Genomic DNA, 23,156 nt, shown 5'->3' on the forward strand with positions numbered 1-23,156 from the left:
AGGGCTTGTTTGGACCATAAATTTTGTGTTCACCCAACCTGTTACCTAGTGTGACGTTCAGACTTTGAATTCAGCTAACATTAAGTATCCTTGTGCTATACTCCTGGGTGTTTTCTCTTATGTTCTCTCCTGCTCTCGTTTCTGCTTGTCTGAGTCTCACTGTCTTCACAGGTGGTTGTTCTACGGTCAACGTTTGTGGATATGGCCTCCAGGTCTCAAGACTGTAAACTCTTATAGTGTAGGGGCCCCACTTTACGGACATTGTACTCTGTTTCCCTAGTAGCAGCATGTATTACTGTTCAATCATCATGCACTGGAACCAGAGGCAATAACTTAGGTTAGCATTGTTACTGAGCTATTATTCTAGGGCAGAGCATATGAATCATTAAAGTGATTTGTGTTTTCCTGTTATTTAGTAAGTGCATTTTCTTGGTCTTGCCAAATTTGAATCTGAAAATTTTCTCTCTCCATAGTTGCAGTTATTTATTTATTTATTTATTTATTTTAATTTTTTGTAGCAATTAGGTCATGCTATGTTGCCCAGGCTAGTCTCAAACTCTCAAGCTATCCTCCTGCCTTGGCCTCCCAAAGTGCTGGGATTATATGCATGAGCCTCTGCGCCCAGCCCTTCATGGTTCCATTTAAACAACATATACCGGCCGGGCGAGGTGGCTCACACCTGTAATCCTAGCATTCTGGGAGGCCAAGGCGGGAGGATCGCTTGAGGTCAGGAGTTTGAGAATAGCCTGAGCAAGAGTGAGACCCTGTCTCTACTAAAAATAGAAAAATTAGCCGGGCATGGTGGCACAAGCTTGTAGTTCCAGCTACTTGGGAGGCTGAGGCAGTAGGATCGCTTAAGCCCAAGAGTTTGAGGTTGCTGTGAGCTAGGCTGACGCCAAGACACTCTAGCCTGGGCAACAGAGTGAGACTCTGTCTCAAAAAACAACATATACCCTTTCCAGGTTTTTTTTTTTTTTTTTTTTTTTTTTTGAGACAGAGTGTCGCTTTGTTGCCCTGGCTAGAGTGAGTGCCATGGTGTCAGCCTAGCTCACAGCAACCTCAAACTCCTGAGCTTAAGCAGTCCTACTGCCTCAGCCTCCCGAGTAGCTGGGACTACAGGCATGCACCACCATGCCCGGCTAATTTTTTCTATATATATTTTAGTTGACCAGCTAATTTGTTTCTATTTTTTTTAGTAGAGACGGGGGGTCTCGCTCTTGCTGAGGCTGGTCTCGAACTCCTGACCTCGAGCAATCCACCCGCCTCGGCCTCCCAGAGTGCTAGGATTACAGGCGTGAGCCACCGCGCCGGCCTACCCTTTCCAGGTTTTAAAACGTTAATCCTGCTTTCTTCTTTTGTGTGTGTGTCCTTAGACTCTTGCTGTGTCTTCTTTCTTACTGGGAGAAGTACTGGCATTTGTCACTTTTCTTAGGGAGTCACAGGCTTCTCAGAGAACCAGGGCTTGGAATAATGTCTCTGTTATCCTGCCTGTATTTCTTGGTATTTGCATAAATGTTTTACCAAGTCCAACAGACCTCAGAACATGCTGTAGGGGCTGTTTCAGCATCTGAGGGCATCCTTCCTATGACATTTACCACTGTTAAGCTTCAGAGATGATCTGTCTGATTCTAGCTGGTTAAATGGATTATCTACCTTCCTCAAGATGCTCTTTCAGTTGGGACGGCCTGTTCAGGCTGTTTTATGGCCAGGTATATCTTTATCACTACCCTCCTTTGCTAGAATTGTAAGTAATACTGGGTAGGCTTTTAGAAGTAAAACAACACATGACCCTTCTCTCACAACCGTGGTGAGTCTGGATGTAGAAAGCGTGCTGTGTAACCAAGAAGTATTATATAAACCAGAATGTGCAGGGCTTACAGAAAAACGATGAAGGCATTGCCCTCCGTGTATCACTGTAGGCCCTCAGGACTCTTCCAGCCTTCCCTTACCAGACGGCACATTATTGTACTCCAGACACTGGCCCCACTGTGTAGACATTCTTCCTTCAGTTATGCTGGTCACTCTGCCTGGAGCGCCTGGTCACTTCTCTACCTACTTAAAGTTTTCTCATTCATTTAGCAGACATATATTGAGCATCTATTGTATGCCAGATTTGGGGCTAGGCCCTGGGGATATAAAGATGTATAAGGCAAGTTCCCTCCTACTCTGCCAGGAACTCAGTGCCTTAACCGGGGCAACATGTATAAACAAATTTTTCCATATAGGATCATAAGTACAATGAGAGAGAGATGCACAGGAAGCCCCAAAGAGGGATGGCTCTTATTCTTGACTATGTTTTCAAGTGTGCATAGTGCTTCCTGCTCGGTACTGCTCTGTGCTTTGTTCATGCTCCTCTTTTACGTTGCCTTTTGTGTGCTGCTGTCCCTCACCAGAGGGCTAGCGCCTTGAAGGCATTAAAACAAGGTCAGCTTCTGATTCATCCTTGTATGTCCCCTAGTCCCTATTGCACTGCTTTGCATATTTTGGATTTATTTATACCTTGCCTTGTTCCATAAAGATACGTCTAGCATTGTGTGATAAAATATAAAATAATTGAAAAATTCAGAGTTGAAATGAATGTGGGAGAAGAAAACTATGAAATCAGAGGTGAGGTTAGTACCTATAAGACATATCAAAAGATTCTGTAGTCTACTGGAAAAGATGCATAGCTTTGGCTCTCAGCTCCTTAGCAGCTAATGCAAAGAGGGAAATAGTCATTTCTATGCTTTATGGAATGGGCATAAAATGGAATTTAAAAAAACAAACTTGTAATGGTATCTGAGGACCACGAAATTTCTCAGACCTCACTGTGTGACATTGTACAATAATCCTTGTACTAATTAGCCTAATGATCTTCATAGAGCTATTTCAGAGAATGTTCCTCAGTCTAGATCCAGTTTGGTAACTTCTGCAAAAAGCCATTTCACAAAAGACCCACTAGCCATCTTATCATAATCAGCCAGGAATCTTTAACTTTCCTGTAGAACAAGGTTTCTTAATTTTTTAAAACTCATGTCTTCTTTTAGGAAACATAAAAATCTCATAACTCCTCTTCATTCTGATAAACACCCCCTCCCGCTCCAGTCTATAATATCTAACCTCTTATCCTCATTAGTCAAAAGTATTTTATCTTGCTCCTTTTTTTTTGGCAGGGGTCTGGGGGAACAGAGTCTTACTTTTTCACCCTGGGTAGAGTACAGTGGTGTCATCACAGCTTACTGCAACCTCAAACTCCTGGGCTCAGGCAATCCTCCTGCCTCAGTCTCCCAAGCAGCTGGGACTACAGGTGCATGCCACCATGCCCAGCTAATTTTTGTATTTTTGGTAGAGACAGGGACTCTCTATGTTGCCAAGCCTGGTCTTTGAAGTCCTGGCCTCAAGTGATCCTCCTGCCTCAGCCTCCCAAAGTTCTGGGATTATAAGTGTGAGCCACTGTGCCCAACCTACTTTTTCTTATGTTTGTCATATAAAAACAATAGTTACTCCTTTCCCATATACAGTTATATTATTATATCAAATATGACTTTCCAACTGCATGTTATCCTTGTTCTGCCAATCTTAGGAGTTTCTGAAATCCCACCTACTCTCAATTAAGAATAATTTCTCAGGTATTGTTACTTTAATTGGCCTATTTAGGTTGGTAAGCTGTATACCAGCTTGAATTCAAGGAGTCTAGTTAGAAGGATTTATACTAGGACTCAGTGTTAGGCAAATAAGCAAATCAGCTAGCACCAAGCTTGAATCAAAGCTCTAAGCTTGATAACTTATTTAAGCCCCCCAAAAGAGAATACTGTATAGAATTCTTTTCTTGGAATTGGTCAAGAGCTGAGGTAGATGTGCTGGTATTTTAGTTTATCAAACAACTTACGATGTAATAGGCATTTTGCCAGGGCCAGGCACTGTTGTGTCAACACCATGGTGGTTATCCAGGAACTTTTTCTCCTCTAATGAGCTTCAGATTTAAAGCAGGCTTTGCTTTTCCCAGGAGCCAGCTAATAATGAGTATTTAGGATGTGCCAGGTGCTCTGCTAAGTGTTTTAACAAACTTTTACTTTCTCTCATTTAGTAGACCTCAAAATGACCTCCATTATACAAAAGAAGGAAACCAGGAGAAGTGAAGGGATTTGCCCAGGGTCTTCTGGTCCATGCCCGGCAGAGCCAGGCTTGAAGTCTTGCTCATACCGTGCCACAGTACTGGGTGTCATAACCCCGTCCTTCTACATAGTCTAATGAGATGCTTTTCATTTGCAGTAATCGCAAAGCCCTTGGGACTCCTTTACGGCCTCCAGGTTTTTCCTCTGGCTTTTCCCAGATTAGTAAATCTCCTAGAAATAGTGAGATTCTCTGGCCAATTTCCAAGCATTTAAACCTCTTTAGAGTTTAAAAAGTATTTATCTCAGTTATGGAAATGTCCCCTGAAATACATGAATACGGTACCCAAATAACTAAGAGTTCTGGGCCTCGGGCTTCTCGCCGCTGTAGGCTTTCACCGCTTCCCGAGCGCCGGCACCATTCAGCTGAGCAGCAGCCTTTAGCTTTCTCAGCCACCGCTGGAGTCGCCATCACATTCTCATTAGATTGTAGGTATTTTCTCTTTTTAGAAGATCGCCTTTAAGAAAACATTTTGTATACTGGCAATTTCAGTTTCCAAAAGATTTCCTTCACGAGGTTAATGTTCAGATTTTATAACTAATCCCTATATGCTCCCTCTGACGTCTTGAAATTGTATCCCCGATTCTCCCTTCTTGCTCCCTTAAGAAATTCTGCTGTTTTCCTGATTCTACAGCCCTTCTCCTCTCTAAAACTGAAGAGCAGACCTGAGATATTCCAGGATGTTTCTCTTTTTCTCCCTCGCCCATTTAGGTTGAGACTATGCTGAAAGGTTTGCCAGGATAGAGATTTTACACCATCCTGCTGTGAGCAGCTCTAGGTTTGTTGTCATTTCTTTTCTCTAGACTCATTTATGTCTAATTTTAATTTCTGCTTTTCTCTTGCTCTGTTGTCCTGTGTACCTTTCATGTGTTTTAACCCTCTGGTTTTCTCCATTTGTTTAGTTTCTCTGCAACTAACTTGTTTTGTACTCAAGTTAACTCATCTATAAAATGTGCATAATACCAGTCTTTACTACATCAAAACAATGTTGAGGAGCAAAAGATCATGCCTGTAAGCACATTTGGAAAACAACAACAAAGATTCAGTTGTGAAAAGGCATTATAATCAATTCCAATTTGATGAAAATATAGCAAAGACATTAATATATATGTCCTTTATTCAAGCAATTTTGGATTAAAAAACATGGTGCAGTTGCAGTGTTTTCTTGGTGTTGGTTATACTAGGATTTGCTGTGTATCTCTCATCCCTTTTGTCGCCTTTTGGACTGTTCCGTGAACCTTCCTTACATTTTCTGTGGTTATCCTTGAATGTTGTAGAGTCCTGGGAGGGTCCAGAGTGAGCTTGAAAGAGCTTTCCCCCACATCCCTCCATTCAATTTTTGTCTGCTTTCTTGTGTCCTGTCCTGTCAGCCTTTCCTCATCCGACAGAGGCCTGTGGACTTCCCTTGCCATCAGAGGGGACTTAGGGAACAGGCAGTCAGCAGTTAGGGTCCTCATGCTAAGCTCAGAGCCCAGCACTCCCTTGGGTGAGCCACCCTTTCTGCTGTGCATGTGATCGCCTGTGTCTGGAGCTGCTGCCCTGCTGCTTTCTCCAGGCTGCTCTGAGGCCCCCTTTTCCCTGTGCTAGGCTGACAAATCCAATGGCCCCAAGGGCATCTGGGGCCATTCTCAGAGCTGTGTTTGGAGCTGTGAACCCAGGCTGTGTCAGAGGAAGCTTGGCTTAAGTATAAATTTTTTTTTTTTTTTTTGAGACACAGTCCTGCTTTGTTGCCTGGGCTAGAGTGAGTGCCGTGGCGTCAGCCTAGCTCACAGCAACCTCAGACTCCTGGGCTTAAGCGATCCTCCTGCCTCAGCCTCCCGAGTAGCTGGGACTACAGGCATGCGCCACCATGCCTGGCTAATTTTTTCTATATATATTTTAGTTGACCAGATAATTTCTTTCTATTTTTAGTAGAGATGGGGTCTCACTCTTGCTCAGGCTGGTCTTGAACTCCTGAGCTCAAGCGATCCACCTGCCTCGGCCTCCCAGAGTGCTAGGATTACAGGCGTGAGCCACCGTGCCCGGCCGGCTTAAGTATAAATTGACCTATCAGGGTAGAATCCAAGGTCCTATGGTCACCCGTGGAAGAGAGATGAAACTCGGAATGCAGCGCCCATCCCCCTTTCTCCTGAGATATCTAAACCCACCTTCGCTATGAAATTTGGGATGGTAAAATGGGAGTGAATTTAGGGAGAGCTGTGTCTGCCTGTACAGATTAGGGGGACTGATGCAATGGTCCCAGCAGACCTGAAGTCTGATTCTAGTAAGATATCTGGGCAAGTGACAACCTCTCTGAGCCTGTTTTCCACCTATAAAATGAGAAGAGAGAAACCTACTAAAAAGGTTCCTTCAAGCATTTAAGTGAGGCAGCACTCAATACCAGCTCCTGTGTGTTCACACTAATTTCTACATCCACGGAGCAGAGAAGATATCATTGGGGTGTGATGGATGCAGAGGAGAAGGAGGGGGTCGAAAAGGAATGATTACTGCAGGAAGGTGATAAGAGCTATATCTGTACACCATGGCTAAGCTGTGACAAGAAAACAAAGAGGTGTAAATGCCAGGGCGGGGGATGAGAAGCAGGGAGGTTGGGAAAAAAGCCAGGGCCAGAAACGGAGTGTCCTGTCCTGTGTGTCATGCTCCTGGCAGCTGGGCATGAGCTGGCTTCTCATATGAGCTTCCCCTTCTAGGATGGTGGTCCAGAGAGCTCGCAGGCCTTGCTGAGCTAGATACGTGCAAAAGGAGCAGTAGCAGGTACCATTATTGAGCTAGACAGGAGTAGCTTGTGTCACAGCCACCACACTCACTGTTCAGTGTTCCAGGGAGGTTTTCAAAGTCCAGGGTTTGGTCTGCATCCGGCTCCTCCATCATTCACTCCTCTGTGTGCTCTCTCCAATGAGACGGTCAGCATTGTGGGAGCAGGGAATTGTCTCTGCCCTCCACAGTGCTCTGGACATTGATGTTCAGTAAACGTTTAAGCAAAAATAAATGTATTATTCTGGAGCACTGTGTCTTCCTCTGCTCATTAAGTGATGCCACTGATCCAAAAGTTCTTTCCAAGTCTGGACAGCTCCTTGGGAGGACAGAGTGCTGGGTGTGAAGAGGACAGGTGCTATAGAACTGCTGCTTCCTGCCACAAAATAATTGTGCTAAAAATTTCATATTATTTATTGGCCAGGCGCAGTGGCTTATGCCTGGAATCCTAGCACACTGGGAAGCTGAGGGGGAGGATCGCTGGAGGTCAGGAGTTCAAGACAAGCCTGAGCAAGAGTGAGACCCCATCTCTACTGAAAACAGAAAAAATTAGCCAGGGGTCGTGGGGACCCTGTAGTCCCAGCTACTCCGTAGGCTGAGGCAGGAGGATCACTTAAGCCCAGGAATGTGAGGTTGCAGTGAGCTACGATGACGCCATTGAACTCTACCCAGTGCAACAGAGCCAGACTCTTGTCTTAAAAAAAATTTTTTTTTTTAGTTGAAAGTCAGGTTCAACCAAGTCACACGGCTTGTGTATGGACTCCTGGTTCAGGGCTCTTTCCACTCCCCTGCCCCAGAGATCTGCTTCCTACCCATAGGCCAGGCCTTCCAGCAGGGCGCCCGCTCCCCGGAGGTGGCTCCTTGTCCCACCCGGTCTCATTCCACATTCCCATCCCGAGCAGCCGCTGTGTGCCAGAACGTGTCCAGATTACCTGGTGTGTGCTGCTCCGTGAGGCGGAGAGCCAGGCGAACACGGTGAGATTCCCCCAGAGGGTGCGGGGGTCATTTATGGAGCGCCCTGGCTGGGCACTGTAAAAATGCCCGTGCGACACGGCAGGAGGGCGCCTCTCCCGACGTTTACCCTCGTAAAGAGGCTCGGAGGGTGCAGGAACCGCTTGTTGGCCGCAAGCCGGCGGGAGTGGCGAGGGAGGGCAGGGGAACCGGCTAGCCGGGTGCCGGGTCCTTAGCCGAAGGCGGCGGGCTTCGGCCAGACACCCCCGGCGGAGGCGGTGCCCACGTGCGGGCAGGGGCGCGGTGTGCAGGTGCGTGTGCCGGGCCTCCGGGTTGGGTGTCCCTCACCGAGAACCTGGCGGCGAGGGGTCCTCGAGGAGCGGGGCGGGCCGCGGGGGCGGGCTCGGCTCCCGGGGCGGGCTCCGCCCAGGGGCGCGGGTTTAAAAGCCGGGAAGGCGGGCTGGGGAGGCGGGAGCCGCCCGGGAGCGCGCCGGAGGAGCCGCGGCGGGCCACAGCCATGACCCGGCGGGCTGGGGGCGCTCAGCTGCTCGGCGGTCTCCTGCTCGTCGCCCTGCTCGCTGCCGGCGTCGCCCCGCTCAGCTGGGATCCCCCGGAGTCCCGGAGCCGAGCCAGCAAGATCCGAGTGCACCCGCGGGGCAACCTCTGGGCCACCGGTAAGGCTTCGGGGATCCAGGCAAGCGCCCCTCACCCTGCCCGGACCCCATTTTCCTTCTCAACACTCTGGCCTCTCCTCAGCCAGACACGAGTGTCTGAGCAGGTGGGGATGCCGAGGCTCACCTAATTTAATAGATGGGAACTTGAGACCCAGACAGACAAGTCAGTGACTTGGTTACGATCACTCAGCCAGTTTAAAGCAGAGCTGGGGCTAGATCCTACATCTGACTGCCAGCGGGTGCCCTTTCCCGGATTTTGCCGAATCTTCTAACCTCTAGTGTGTCTTCTCTGCAGCCCCACCTTCCAAGTGCCTCTTCGTTCTCCATTTCTTTCCTGCCCCTTCCCCCCCTGCCGCCAGGCAGGCAGCACAACTAGCAGAGTTTCTCCCTGATCCCGGACTATCCCACCCTCCTTCCAGCTGTGCCATCCTCTCCATCTCCTCCACTTGTTCAGGAAAAGCCGAGGTAGCAGGCTTTGCCACCACCCAGATGTCTTTGTGGCTCGCTGGAGAAGAGGAGGATGAAGGTTTCATATCTACCTGCCATGAGAACTGAAAATGTGGGGAGATAGGGAACTTTCCCACTGGGGTAGGATTCTTGCTCCCTGACTTCTTTGTCCCTCGGCACCTCCTTTTTAGGTCACTTCATGGGCAAGAAAAGTCTGGAACTCTCCAGCCCGTCCCCATTGGGGACAGCTCCCTACACTTCCCTGAGGGACCAGAGACGGCAGCTGAGTCATGATCTGCTCAGGATCCTCCTGCTAAAGAAAGCTCTGCGCATGAGCCTCAGTGGCCTAGCACCCCACACCCAGGTGAGCCAGGCCCCCACCCCAGAACCCAGAGGGCTCACCCAGGGCCACCCCTGGATCCAGCATGGGAGGAATTACCACCCAACGTCGGGTTTAGGGTGGGAACTCCAGAAAGCCAGAGTCTCAGGCTCTCCCTATGACCCAGAGCTCAAAGGAGGAGCACTCTAGAAAGGAGGCTGACCTTCCCAGTAGACCCCATGGAGCAAGAGTTAGGGAAAGAAATTCCCTCTCACTCATCACCCTGTCTAAAGTCTCAGCCTAGGGTCATCCAGCCTCTTGCAGCAGGACCTTTCTCCTCCAGACCACACAGCCTTGTCTCACCCTGGCTGTTCCCTGCTGCATTAGTCCATCTTTGCTGTGCCCTGTGGGTGCCTGTGGCCAGACTGGGACCCTGTGGCCCAGAGAGGGGAAGAGAAGTCAGTAGCTAAGACAGAGCCCGGACCTTGCTCACCTGGACCAGTGCTCTTTCCACTCTCATCTGCCTCAGTAACCAGGGGCAGGGTTATCGATTTCAGCACTCTTGACATTGTGGGCTGTGTAATTCTTTGTTGTGGGGGCTGTTCTGTGCATTGTAGTATGTTTAGCAACATCCCTGGTCTCTACCCATTAGATGCCCATAGCACCTTCCTTCCTCCCAACCCAAGTTGTGACATGCATAAATGTCTCTACACATCACCAGATGTCCCCTAGGGGAGAGGGCCCGAAACCACTCTTGGTTGTAAACCACTGACCTATGGGATTTCAAGGCCCCAAAGCTGAAACCAAGCTTGTCTTAATGTCTAGCCTAGTTTAGTGGCAGCTCCTCCATCCCCTGCTCCTAGTGCTGTCCCCACTGCGTACCACCCTCCCTGGCACTTGATGCCGTGTGCAGAAGGCAGGATGATGTGGTAGAATGTGGGGTCTGGCAATAATGTGCTGGGCTTATAACCTAGCTACATGAGTAGCTGTGTGGCCTTAGAAATGTCACTTAACCTCTCTAAGCCTCATCTTCCTCATCCATAAAATGGAGATAATAATAGGCCATCTTCCATTAAATGACACCATTTATGTCACATGCTCAGCATGATGCCTGGTGCATAAAAAGCCCTTAGTAAATGGGAGCTCTCAGCAGTCTGTGAGCTCCCTGGCGGCACCTGTTACTGACTCACCTTTGTCTCCCCCACTGTGCCTAGCATATAGTGTCACATTTTGAAAGAAGGGAGGGGCATTCCCCAGAGAAGCTCCAACCCCAGACCCAGCCAGCATCCCTGACTTCCTGATGCACAGAACCACCAGTCCCTGGGGACCTCAGAGGTAAGGGCTAGGAGCTTGGGCTGGCTGAGTATGAAGGGAGATGATGTCACCTCTAGGACCTAGGTTTTGAAGGCCTGAAACATGCAGACCAACAAAGAGAATCTCAGAGGAAGCAGTACCTAGCCCCGGGGGTGGCGCTTCAGAGTGAGTCTGGGGCAGAGCTGGGCTGGGGAAGTGAGGACACCAACCCTGGCCCAGCACCAGGCACGGTACTTGGATTGACTTCCATGGTCTTCTTTTGACTGTCATGACTACCCTGTGAGATTGGGGCTGTATTCTGAGAAAACTAGTGCCCCTGCCCCCTCCCAGCCCTTCAGGATCCTAGGGGGCCTGCCTCAGCTGACAGCCTGCCCCTGCCCCCTCTGTGGATGCCTAGCACTTAGGAATAGCAGGATGCCCCCATCATTTGTCCATCCCACCCCAGGTAAATTCTTCCGTATGTTCCCCTTCAGTCCAGGAGGCTGCTGATGCAAATACTGCAGGAGTGATGCCAATACTGGGGCAGCCATGACAACATTGGAAGGTGCTGAATGGGACCCTGGTGGTGGCCTCATCTGGATGTAAATCCTGAGTGCGAATCTCTGTTACTCCATTACTGCAATTTCTGGCTGGGCTGCTAGGATTATCGCTGAGGCAGACGCAAACTATGTTCCTGCTGTATGTCTTGCTTCCCTGTTGAAGTTGTGAATAAAACCCTGCTCTTTACATAAAATGTCTGGTCCTCTTCTTGCAGCCACGTTTGGAAAGAATGGGAGGGAAAGAGGGCTGTAGGGCAGGGTGCTCAGTGACATGGGGCTAGCTCCAAAAAGCCCCAAATGCTCCACGCCGTGGCACCAGCCTGGCACTGCCTCTGGACTCCTAGTCATCCACTCACCCAGCAAGCAGAGTCAGTGCCTGCTGTACTCCGGTCCCGTGCCGGGCGCCGGGTTCCACTCTCGCCTCTGCCACCTCCTGGCCAGGCGAGTGTCTCCTGCGTGTCCTCACCAGGAAGAGAGGTTGCTTACACTACACTCCCCGGCTCTGCCTACCGTCTCACTCCATCCCACGCCACGCACTGCGGGGAGGGCCCAGCGCGTACAGGGCAGAGAGCAGAGCTGGGATCCAGACCCGCCGTGCACGCACTCTCCTCTCTGGCCTGGAGTACGGTTGCCCGAGTTAGCAAATAAAAATACAGGACACCCATTTAAATTCGAATTTCAGATAATAATTTTGTCGTTTAATATGTCCTAAATATTGTATGGACATACTCATTTGAAAAAAATTTATTGTTTATCTGAATTCGAACTTTCCGGGCGGTCCTGTGGTGTATCTGACCTCAGGGCACCGACTGGCCCTCTCTGGGCTGCAAACACCTGGTCTTAAGACGGGCGACCATTTGGTCCCTCGGGCTCCGCTTGGAGCGAACATCGAAGAAGCCCTGCTCTTCTGTCACTTTTCCCGGAGGTTTTTCGCAGAGAACCCAGAACCCCGGCCCGGCGCGGGCGCAGCGGCGCTCGCACACCGCTCGGCCCCTACCCGGCCCCGCCCTCGGCGGACGACGCCGCCACCCTCGCGAGAGGCCCGCAAGGGCGGAAGTGGGGAACCGGAAGCGGCAGTTGCCATGGAGCCCGCGGAGGAGGGCTGGCTGGTGGAATCCTTGCGCTTGTAAGTCGTGCGGCGCTGGGAATCCGGCTCTGGGCCTGGAGCTGGCTCCGCGGGCGGGTGGCTGCGGGCGGCGGCACGCGGGGACTTCTGGCGTGGGCTGGGCCGGCGGTGGCCGCGGGCTGGGCGGATGCGGAGGGCTCGGCCTGCGCCTCGGCCCCCACGTCTGGGAGATGGCACCCGCCTGCGGGGGCAAGTTGTGTGAGGGGCTGGTAGGAGCAGCGCTGGCGAAAGGTAACATAAGTGACCAGTTGTTTTGCTCTGGCTTCTGAGTTGAGCCCTGAACGCAAGGTTATCTCTTTGATTCCTCACATCAACGTTGGGAAATCCTGGGAGCTCCGCAGATGAGGACCAAGCCTCAGGGAAATAACGTGACTGGTCTGGTCCCAGACACACAAGGGATAAAATGGGAAACTGACTCCAGAGCCTGGATCCCTAAGCACCGTACATGTGGCTGCCATCTGGGAGTTCTTCGACAGCTCTAAAGTGCTGTACACCGTGTGATTTTGTGTCCCTGTCGTGCAGGTATCAGGATTTCTATGCATTTGACCTCTCAGGAGCCACTCGAGTCCTTGAATGGATTGATGACAAAGGTGATAGGCCCTGCCTGGCCCTAAGGGAGAGGGAATTGCATTCCTCGGGGTTTCAGGGACTCAGCCTAGAGGGACCCAATCCGCTCTTCTCTGGGCTTCTTGGTCACTTGTAGCAATTTGATGCTGTGTCAGCACTTATATTCCTCTTCTTACCAAGCTCTTCCATCCCCTGATAGAAGGCTGCACACCAACAAGGAAGGAATTTATCCTTGCTTTGGGGGATTTGGTTGGAGTTTATAGACCCAGCCATGGTCTACAATCTTTCTAACAATTTGTCACAGCTACTTCTTCTTTTTCCAGGAGTCTTTGTGGCTGGCTATGAAAGCCTGAAAAAAAATGAGATTCTTCATCTGATATTACCTCTCAGGCTTTCTGTGAAGGAAAACCAGGTAACATGAAATATAAATGCTGAGTATATGTGTCACCTTTTATTTCTGGAGCTCCTATTATCTACCAGGTGTTGTCCTGGATACCAGAGAGAGACGCAGGGCCTGCCCTTGTAGTCTGATGGAGGGAGGCAAATGTGCACAGAGATAAATGCTGTAGAATGTCCTGTGGCTTATGCAGGACTACTAGAGGAAGAGGTCAGTTTTGCTTTAACAAAAATGGATTTAGGGAGCTTTTAATATAGTATATAGGGTAGTTGAAGCCCACAGAATAGTTAAGATCATATAGTGAATGTGTACTGTACAAGGAATAAGAGGAGAATACAGCTAAGGACAGAACCTCGGGAAACACATTTTAAGGGATGGATACAGGAAGATGAACACACAAGGAATACTAAGAAGGAATGTCTTTGAAGTGGAAGGAGTCTTGGAAAAGGTCAGTGTTTCAGAAGCCAAGAGAAGGGAACATGTCAAGAAGTAAAGGGTTGGTAGTTATCTGATGTTGCCTCATTCAGATGAGGATTGAAAAGTTCATTCATTGGACTGGCAGTTGCGAAGCTCTTCGTGACCTCTGCCACAGCATTTTTGCCAGTGGTGGTGGTCAGGGCCACAGACTGAAAAAGAAGAGGAAGTAGAGTCTGGATATGTAGGGAGGGAAGAAGCTAAAGCAGTAACTAGTAGGAAACACAGATTTGAGGGAAGGTTTCCTAAACACAGAGGCTTGAGCAGAGTTACAAGCTGTGGAGGAGTAGCCCCTGAAGAGGGAGAGGATGAAAATTCAGGAGTGAGGGAATAACACAGGGAACCTGCTTTTACTTCCAGGGAGGGAGAATGAAGATAGATCAGGAGTCCCTAGGATGGCACTTGTCATCAGAAGATAAGGGAAGGGGGAGGTATATAGGCAAATAACCTTGGAGGCCCATGTGGGGGCAGCAGTTTGAGTGTTTGTTCCTGAATTTGTTAAATTCTTTAATTAAATAAGAAAGTTATCTTAGGGGTGACCACGTTATGGAGTTGAGTTTAAAATAGAAGAGGCTAGACAAGGACATAGAAAGCCTAGGGGAGGCTGGACCCTAAGGAATCTGTGGTCCAGTGTTTCTTAAACTAGCCTGAGGACCACCTGTGTCAGAGCCATTAGGGGTGCTGTCTAAATTGCATGTTCCTGGGCCCCCTCTTAGACCTACTGAATTAGAATCTCAAGAGGTAAGGCCCAAGAAAACAAGTTTGTACTCACAAAACCTAGAATCTACGAAAGCTATAGAGCAACCTAGTCTTTGTTGCCTTGGGGGGAAATTACCTACCTAGGGCTCTTGGTCCCCCCATCTCCACCACTCAGGCTTGAGCCAGGGGCTCACCCAGACTGAGCCTTGGGGAGAGACCTGATTTATCTCCCCTCTCCCCACTGGCTTTTCCTCTTTTCTCTTCGGCCTCCTCCTTTTCCCCTGCTCCAGTTCATTACATGGAGATAGCAGAGGCTAGTGGCTAAGAGCATGGACTTTGGTTAGACAGACTTAGGTTCAGATGCACAACTTAATACCCGTGTGACCTTAGAAAAGTGGCTTAAGCTCCCTATACTTTAGTTTTGTCATTGATAGAATAGGGGTAGTTATAATACCCAGGTCACAGAGTAGTTGTAAGAATTAAATGTGAATTAAACAGTGCCGGAGAGAGTGAACACTTGGTAAGTGGCAGTTGTTATATTTTTATTGCTAGAGGAACCCACCTGGCTTCCAGCGGGAGAGTGGGGGGAGAAATGGCGGTGCGTTTGTTGGCTCGTAGATCCCTACTTTCTGGGATGAAGCTGTTGAACTTCTGTGACTCCTCTAAGAAGGCCTGGAGTATAATGCTTGTACTGTAGTGAAAGGGGTTGGTGAACGGCTCGGAGAAGGGTTTTGGATGTGCAGGGGGAAAAAGGAAGCTGTATATGTAAGCAGCTGACACCACCATTTCCAGATAGCAACATACCAAGGCCCTGCAGGGAAAAGTGTCTGTCACCAGCTGAGGGATGTCCATGGCCTCCTGCCAGGCCAGGATCTGACTCCTTACCTGGAGTTCATGTGAAATGTTCCTGTGAAGAGCAGGCTCTATTTGATTTGCTGCCCGTCTTTATTTTAGGGCTTATTTCCAGAAAGAGATTTCAAAGTGCGCCATGGAGGATTTTCAGACAGGTCTGTCTTTGATCTGAAGCATGTACCAGATACCAGGTATGGTGGATTCTGTGACCCAGACCTTCCATGCAGGGTGGGATGGCTGGAAATGCCCCAGGGCATCCTGCATGTTTATTCCCACCTCTCAGCACATGGCTTGTATGAGTGCACGCACGTGCGTACGCACACACAGATTTAGAATACAAAGAAACCATTGCTGTGGCTTCACAGTCCCCCATAGCCCTTTTGACTAATGTAACCAACAGTTCACTGGAGTTGCTGCAGGGAACAGCTAGAGGATAGAAGGATGCTCTTAATGTCTGCAAGAGCTGATGGTGGGTAGTTGGATGATGATAGTTCAGCTGGGATAGGCTGAGAGTCTCCAGGTCAGAGCTGTGTGCTCAGGCTCCACACTGGTACCCGCTCTAGGTGACCATCGTGACATGTGGCCTGTCCCTAAAGCAAAGCGAGCGTGCTCCTCATCCGTTAAATGAGGGTGGCTGGTCTTGATGATCCTGCAGTAAGATTTCCTGATATGGGGAGTGGAGTCTCAAGCTGAGTGGGCTAGAGGGGGGAAGGGACAAGATGTCTGGACTAAGATTTTCTATCTATCCTGAATAGCTTGTTGGTGACCAGTGGCCTTCCAGGTTGTTATCTGCAGGTGTGGCAGGTCACAGAGGACAGTGGTGAGTGAATTTGATGTGGTGGGGGTTGGGGTTCTAGGACTTTGTGACTCACGTACCCCCACCCCCTAATCTGAGCCAGTTAAGAAGTAAATTCAGAGCAAGGTGGGAATTAAAATGTAATATCTACTTTAATGTAGGCAAAGATGAATTAGCAACCACGGCATGGCATACATATAGAGCTTCCTGTTACCTACTGCAGGAATTGAGTTCGCTCGGAGAACTGCAGGCCTCTGCCATGGGCAGGGCAGAGGCAACGCTTTTGTTTGCATTTCCTTAATGAGTAATAATGTTGAGCATCTTTTCATGTGCTTGTTAATGATTTGTATATTTGCTGAAATGTCCATTAAGATCTTTTGCCCATTTTTTGATTAGGTTGTCTTTATTGAGCTGTACATTCTGGGTACAAGTTCTTTATGAAATATGTGTTTTGCTAATATTTTCTCCCAGTCTGTTACTTGTCTTTTCATCTTCTTAATATTGGTGTCCTTTGAAGCATAAAACTTTTAAATTTTTCTAAGATCCAATTTATCAATTTTTCCTCTTAAGGACTGTGCTTTAGGTGTCACATCTAAGAAATCTTTACCTAACTCAGATTTTCTCCAATTTTTTTTCCAAAAGTTTTACTGTTTTAGCTCCAACATTTGAGTCTATGATCCATTTTAAGTTAATTTTTGTGTGTAGTATCAGGTAAAATTCTAATCTTTTTTGCATGTGGACATCCAATTGTCATGGCACCATTTGTCAAAAAGCCTGTCCCTCCTCCATTGGTTTGCCTTGGTGCCTTTATTGACAATCAATTGACCATAAATGTAAGGACTGATTTCTGCATTCTCCTTTCTGCTCTGTTGATCCGCTTATCTATCCTTATGCTAGTGACTTGTAGTTGTTTTTTATCTTTGTCCAAAAATAGGCTGAGTGGGGCAGCAATGGTTTAAAGATGACAGGGGGAAGAATCTTACTAACCATTTGGAGTTCTTTTGGTCCCTACAGTGCATGGGGACCAGGTGTCACATAGAATCTGTAGCCTCAGGCCTAGAGGAGCTAATGGCCCACGGGTGCTTTCTCTGGCACTCATCTGGGTCTAGAAAGTCAGATAGAGTCACCTTCTTCTAGATAGTAGTACAGAATATCCCAGAGCTAAAGGGAGACTGGCCAGCTATTTTCCTAGAGGCCTAAATGCATAACATTATCTTGGTGAATTTTCCAAGGTCCAGGAATGAACCCACAGCCTTGATGTCTCAGAAACCTGATTTTGTCAACACATCTAGAACAAATTGAATCTGTTTATAGGGGCAGACACACTTACCAGACTCACAAGACAGCAGGATAAACCGGAGTGCAATTTTGTTAGTTTATAATGAAAAAATAAGTATCACTAAATGTGGAATGTCCCAGGTCCTTGTAACTACAGAAGAGCCAGCCTAGTCAATGGCTACATGAGAAAGGTAACCAGAACAAGAGAAATCAGGTCAGAGGTTTCCAAATTGCTTTTCTGTAAGAAATCTTAGGCACACAGCATGTGTGAAGGCATTGCTGCCTGCAACTGTGGGGCTGGGCCTGAGGCCTCTTCTCTCAGCTCTGGGTTGGATGAATACAGTGTCCAAGGGGCTCAGCTGAATGTCACTTGCTGCTTCCACTTAGAACTTAAATATTCAGCCTGAGGGCTGAGCATGGTGGCTCATGCCTGTAATCTTAGCACTCAGGGAGGCTGAGGCAGGAGGATTGCTTGAGGTCAGGGGTTTGAGACCAGCCTGAGCAAGAGCAAGACCCCAGCTCTACTAAAAATAGAAAGAAATTAGCCAGATGACTAAGAACAGAAAAAATAAGCTGGGCATGGTGGTACACACCTGTAGTCCCAGCTACTCGGGAGGCTGAGGGAGGAGGATCGCTTGAGCCCGGGAGTTTGAGGTTGCTGAGAGCTAGGCTGACGGCACGGCACTCTAGCCCGGGCAACTGAGGGAGACTGTCTCTGTCTCAAAAAAGAAAATCAGCCTGTTGGTTCAGCTCCCTTTGTCCTGGACAGGCCTCTGCATTTTCTTTGCCTCTGTGGCTGAACAGCCCCCTCTCATGGACACCACTTCCCTTTAGACATGTTACGGCGTTTGCTCAGTATTGCCGGTCTGGAAGCCTTTCTGGCTCCTTAAGTTACCTTTGCCTGCCTCTGCTCTGACCCAGTCTGTGTTTGTCTAATTTTTAGAGACAACTTTCTTTTACTTCCAAGCTCATGGAGGTGCCTTGCTGTGCTTTTGCTTTGATTTTGTAGTAATTTGGGGTTGGTTTTTAGATTTGGTGTGGATTTCATAGGGGAGGGCATTTTATCATTGACTAGAGAAGAGGAGACCTGATTTCTTTCCTGCTGTAATTATAGCAGGCCCTCAAGGCTTTGTTTTCCACTGAATCTTTGAAATAGGTCTTCCTCCCATCAGGGGACAAATCACATCTGACGGCCATCCCCTGACTCAGAGCAGCAGGCCCTGGGAGAATCTGTTCCAGGCTCCCCAGAGTCTGTGGAAAGGGAAGAGTGAGCCACTCGAGTGTAGCCCCACGAGAGTCAGGCAAACTCTGCTGGGCTTGAATCACAGCCTCATTGGCACTCCCTGGGGACAGACTGGTCCTGAGGGTCAGGTGTTGTGTCTGCTCCAAACCTCTGCGGCTCCTGTGGTGGGAGCAGGTAGGTTCAGCAAGTCTGGACTGAGTCCACCAAGAGGCCTGTGGGCTTTGGGAATAGTACCCAAGGGTCCGCTGTGTTCTAACCCAGCCAGAACTGTCTCTCTGTGCACTCCTTGTGTGGGAGCCATGTCAGAGGAACTTGCTGCCACACACTTGCTTGACGAGCCATTCGTGTGTCGTGTCCTTTCCTCATCTATTCCTTCCTCATCTGACTTACACCTGTCCTTTAGAATGGAAAATATATACAGATCTCCATTTTCTTCAGAGAATGTGGAAACCAACTAGTGAGTCCCCTCTTGGAGCAAGAAAATGTAAAATAGAAAATATGAATTTCCCTTTAATTAGTTTGTACAGTAAATAGCTTGCTCTGAACTGTTATGGATGGTGTCTATTAAGAGAAGTCTCAAGTTAGAATACAGAGCTGAGAACCTGCCTGCTAACCAGGGCCTGAGACAAACAAAACTCAAATTCAACTCAAGGCCAAGTATGTCATTGTTCCATTCAGTGTAAAAAAGATGTGGACTTTTTGTTGTCCAATTTATATTTTAAGACTACAACATCTGCAATGTAACCTTTACTTGCTAGGCTTCAGCAAATTGCTTGAGGTCATGGAACGCATTTTTGAAGAAATAATATTAGTTCATGAACTCTGTACCTGTTATTTTTCACTGAAGGTGTAAATGACATCAACAGGGTGTTCATTCTTTTCTTCTATTTGTCCTCCACAAAACTATAAAAAGCCAGACCACTTTGGGGGGTTGAGATGACTGCTATGATTCATTATTTCCCATTTGCAAAAGCAGTTCGTAAGACAAATTATAAAGAAATTAAAGTGCTTCTGACAGTTTCAAAAATGTCAACATAACTCAGAGTGTTTATGTCTCAACATCCTCTCTTGCCAACTGGCAACTCCCTTTCTTCCTTGGCCTTCTAAATGTACAGGGGAAGACAGCTGGCTGGCCTCCACTGTGCAAGATTTTAAACTTGCATTAACATTCTGGATTTTAGCCTCTTTCTCTTTTCCCTCAGATGTCATTAAAGCTGTCAGTACCATTGCTGTACACGAGAAAGAGAAGAGTCTCTGGCCTAGAATGGCCATCTTCTCCTCAGTGGCACCTGGAGTCCTCCACGGGGTGAGGCTCAGCAGTCTGCAGGTTGTGGATCTGGAATCCCAAAAGCCCACATACACCTCAGGTACAGCAGTTTACCCCATGCCGGCGCCTCCCAGCCCAACTCAGCCACGCTGATGATAGTCCAAGGGCTGTGCCAGATGTTGGGGAAACACGATGGATAAGAGGCAAACCCTGGCCTCAAAGAGCTCCTGGGCTGGGGTGGGGAGAGGCAGTCCCAGCGACCAGCGCCTGCCCAGCTGAGTGTACAATGGCACGATGAGCGGGAGGGGAGATAGGATTCATTCTGCTTGGAACTGGTGGGAAGGGCCTTGTGACCAGCCAGCCCTGCCAAGTTGCCAGACCCATCTGACTCCGGCAGCTTTTGTCCTTTGCCCTCGGTCTTCTAGGTGTCAGTGACAGTGAAGAACTGAGTAGCCTGCAGGTCCTAGATGCAGACACCTTTGCCTTCTGCTGCATCTCAGGCCGGCTGGGGCTTGTTGACACCCGCCAGAAGTGGGCACCACTGGAGACTCGCAGCCCTGGCCCTGAGTCCGACGCACTTAGATGGTGTGCAGAAGTTGGCGGCAGGGGCCAGGGCCCTGGGCCCCGCATTGCCAGCCTTGGCTCGGATGGGCAGCTCCGTCTCCTGGACCCCCGGGATCTCTGCCACCCTGTGAGCTCAGTCCAGTGCCCAGTGTCCACACCTAGCCCCAACCCAGAGCTGCTGCGAGTGACTTGGGCCCCAGGCCTGGACAATTGTTTGGCCATTTCAGGTACTGCTGAGCAGGATTTTAGGTCTGTTATTTGATCTTTCTCTTCCAGGGGACTATGGAGTGTTCAGGAAGGAGCCTGTAGCCCCATGATAAATCTGGCTCCAGAAGTTAAAGCTGCCCCCAGAGAAGTTAACTCTCCAGGTGCTTCAGTGACAGGCCCATCCCCACCCTGGCTACTCAGCGTCCACACACTGGCAGGGGCCTCTCCCAGCCTGCAGGGATTCAGGTCTGAGGTCAGTTGAGAGGCCTGCAGATAGTGAGATGCTGGGACAGCAATGGGGCTATACCAGAAAGAAGAGGTGACAGGATCTCAGGGGTGCTTCTCAGCCTACTTGCTTTTCAAACTGTAGCAAGCCAGCTGGGTCAGCAGGCTCCTGCGTCTGGTCTGGTGGTCTCTAGTTGCATGGGGGTATTTAATGAGGGCATCTGATAAGCCAATGGGGAGGGTGCATCGAGAGGAGGAGGGGTTGGAGAATTGAGAGAGCAGGAAAGGAGGATTGGAAATACCAGAAAAAGCGGAAGAAAAGAGCCAAGCTCGGGGAGAGGGATTGGCTCTTTAGTAACAGGAGGACGGCAGGATGGGGTGGGTGTGTGAGTAGCTAGATTGTGTAGGGACATGAGCCCCTCTGAAAGCTTCTGTTTCCCCCATCAAGTAGAGGACAAGACCATCTGCTGAGAGGGCCTACAGATGCAGGCACTAGAATTTGAGGCAAGTTGAAAAGGCTTGAAAAAGTTTCTTAAGCCTCAATTTCCTGGGGGAAAATAACAGTACCCACTTGATACAGTTGTGAGGATTAAAAGGTATAATCCATGTCAGGATTAGCCTTGGGCCTGGCACATACTAGGTGTACAACAGATGCTCGTGGTTACATGCCACAGGGAGGGTCAGCTGCCAACATTGAGGGCAGATGTTACATGCCCTCCAGTTGGCCTTTAAGTATCTTGATTCCTTGTCCTCTATCCTATTGTGGTACCGTAATGCAAATTATAAAAAGTATTTTAGGGCTGGTTGCAGTGGCTCACATCTGTCATGCTAGCACTTTGGCAGGCCTAGGTGGGAGGATCACTTGAGCCCAGGAGTTTGAGACCAGCCTGGGCAATAATGAGACCTCAGCTCTACAAAAAATAGAAAAATTAGCCAGGCATCATGGTGCATACCTATAGCCCCAGCTCCCCAGGAGGCTGAGCAGGAGGATCACTTGAGTCCAGGAGTTTGAGGTTGCAGTGAGCTGTGATGACACCACTGCACTCTAACCTGGGCAACAGAACAAGACTCTGTCTCAAAAAAAAAAAAGAAAAAAAGGTATTTTAGGAATTCAGTGTCAATCCTCTCTTTTCTGTGTTCTTCCTCAGGTTTTGATGCGACAGTCCAGGTTTATGATGTCTCTTCTTGGGATGGAATGGGGAACCGAATAGAACCTCTCTTCACTCACAGAGGTCACATCTTCCTAGATGGAAACAGCGTGGACACTGCCCCATTGGTCACCACCCACACCTGGCACCCCTGCAAACCAAGGACTTTGTTATCAGCAGCAAGCGATGCCTCTCTTCACGTGTGGGACTGGGTGGACCTTGGTGCCTCCCACTGACACCAGCAGCATCTTTCTGTCCAGGCCTCTAGGAGGAGGAGTAGCTGCTGTGGTAGCAAGGGACCTGATGTAGGACTCAGGTGACCACAGGTCCCTGTTACCAGCTGTGTGGCTGTAGGCAGGTCAACCAGGCTCTCTTAGCCCCAGTTTCCTTATTTGTAAAATGAAGATAGTGACAACTACCTCTCAGGGTTGTTGGGAAGGTCAGAAGTAATATGCCGCACCATAAATTATTTGATCTGGGAGCCCCATTTCCCCCAAGTGTAAAATGGCAGCGTTTTGTCTCTGTATTCTTCACCCTGTACCCTAGTGAGAAGCAGAAGAGCTAATGAAAGCCAATATGTTTTTTGAACTTTTTTACAGAATAAAAAAAATGTACAAGAGGCGGGATGTGGTGGCTGACACCTGTAACCCTAGCACTCTGGGAGGCCGAGGCGGGAGGATCCCTTGAGCTTAGGAGTTCGAGACCAGCCTGAGCAAGAGTGAGATTCCCGTCTCTACTAAAAATAGAAAAAATTAACCAGGCAACTAAAAATAGAAACAAAAAATTAGCCGGGCGTGGTGGCAAGCACCTGTAGTCCCAGCTATTTGGGAAGCTGAGGCAGGAGGATTGCCTGAGTGTGAGATTGTAGTGAGCTATAATCACGCCATTGCACTCTATCCTGGATAACAGAGCGAGACCCTGTCTAAATAAATAAATAATAAACAAATAATCTCACTGTAGCCTTTATTAAAGAATTTTCAGCAATTTTGCTTTTGAAATGATTTACTAGTCACAGTTTGGCCTTTGATTTGTTTAAAAATATCTCTATTGAGATAGAATTCACACACCATACAGTTCACCCATCTAAAGTATACAGTTCAATGGTTTTTGGTATGTTACATTAATTTTTAAAAATCATAAAATATATGTAGCAAAGCTTAATC

The 23,156-nt window shown here is 48.6% G+C and overlaps 3 protein-coding genes across 6 annotated transcripts in view; all 3 read left to right on the top strand.

Annotated features, from left to right (window-relative positions):
- The window catches only part of SEC11A (SEC11 homolog A, signal peptidase complex subunit), a 46,726-nt gene extending 38,511 nt beyond the window's left edge, over window positions 1-8,215 (top strand). The window contains exons 5-6 of the transcript XR_006737406.1: window positions 4,864-4,930; window positions 7,809-8,215. The gene's annotated coding sequence lies outside the window, so the exon portion shown is untranslated. The remainder of the gene's footprint in view (window positions 1-4,863; window positions 4,931-7,808) is intronic.
- An 83-nt stretch (window positions 8,216-8,298) lies between these two features.
- On the top strand, window positions 8,299-11,339 carry NMB (neuromedin B). Of its 3 annotated transcripts, XM_045561637.1 has the most exons (4): window positions 8,299-8,531; window positions 9,170-9,342; window positions 10,512-10,632; window positions 11,085-11,339. In XM_045561637.1, exons 1-3 carry the CDS (start codon window positions 8,375-8,377, stop codon window positions 10,596-10,598), a joined length of 417 nt encoding a protein of 138 aa, XP_045417593.1. In that variant the 5' UTR covers window positions 8,299-8,374; the 3' UTR covers window positions 10,599-10,632; window positions 11,085-11,339. The 3 variants fall into 3 exon arrangements, with proteins under 3 accessions (XP_045417593.1, XP_045417595.1, XP_045417594.1); XM_045561639.1 differs by lacking the exon at window positions 10,512-10,632; XM_045561638.1 differs by lacking the exon at window positions 10,512-10,632 and having other exon boundaries at window positions 11,090-11,339.
- An 855-nt stretch (window positions 11,340-12,194) lies between these two features.
- Window positions 12,195-22,648, top strand: WDR73 (WD repeat domain 73). Of its 2 annotated transcripts, XM_045561642.1 has the most exons (8): window positions 12,195-12,276; window positions 12,799-12,866; window positions 13,167-13,255; window positions 15,368-15,456; window positions 16,021-16,085; window positions 19,785-19,949; window positions 20,275-20,640; window positions 21,994-22,648. In XM_045561642.1, the coding sequence occupies exons 1-8, from the start codon at window positions 12,233-12,235 to the stop codon at window positions 22,227-22,229; spliced, it is 1,122 nt and encodes a 373-aa protein (XP_045417598.1). In that variant the 5' UTR covers window positions 12,195-12,232; the 3' UTR covers window positions 22,230-22,648. The 2 variants fall into 2 exon arrangements, with proteins under 2 accessions (XP_045417598.1, XP_045417596.1); XM_045561640.1 differs by lacking the exon at window positions 12,195-12,276 and having other exon boundaries at window positions 12,343-12,866.
- The last annotated feature ends 508 nt before the right edge of the window (window positions 22,649-23,156 follow it).

The sequence above is a fragment of the Lemur catta genome, chromosome 9 (genome assembly GCF_020740605.2).
Source record: "Lemur catta isolate mLemCat1 chromosome 9, mLemCat1.pri, whole genome shotgun sequence".
NCBI lineage: Eukaryota > Metazoa > Chordata > Mammalia > Primates > Lemuridae > Lemur > Lemur catta.

Coding starts and splice junctions, on each gene's coding strand:
- NMB (XM_045561637.1), top strand. CDS start 8,375: ATGACCCGGCGGGCTGGGGGCGCTCAGCTGCTCGGCGGTCTCCTGCTC. Junction 8,532..9,169: donor GGGCAACCTCTGGGCCACCG/GTAAGGCTTCGG, acceptor CCTCCTTTTTAG/GTCACTTCATGGGCAAGAAA. Junction 9,343..10,511: donor GCCTAGCACCCCACACCCAG/GTGAGCCAGGCC, acceptor CACTGTGCCTAG/CATATAGTGTCACATTTTGA.
- WDR73 (XM_045561640.1), top strand. CDS start 12,722: ATGTGGCTGCCATCTGGGAGTTCTTCGACAGCTCTAAAGTGCTGTACA. Junction 19,950..20,274: donor AAAGCCCACATACACCTCAG/GTACAGCAGTTT, acceptor TCGGTCTTCTAG/GTGTCAGTGACAGTGAAGAA. Junction 20,641..21,993: donor CAATTGTTTGGCCATTTCAG/GTACTGCTGAGC, acceptor GTTCTTCCTCAG/GTTTTGATGCGACAGTCCAG.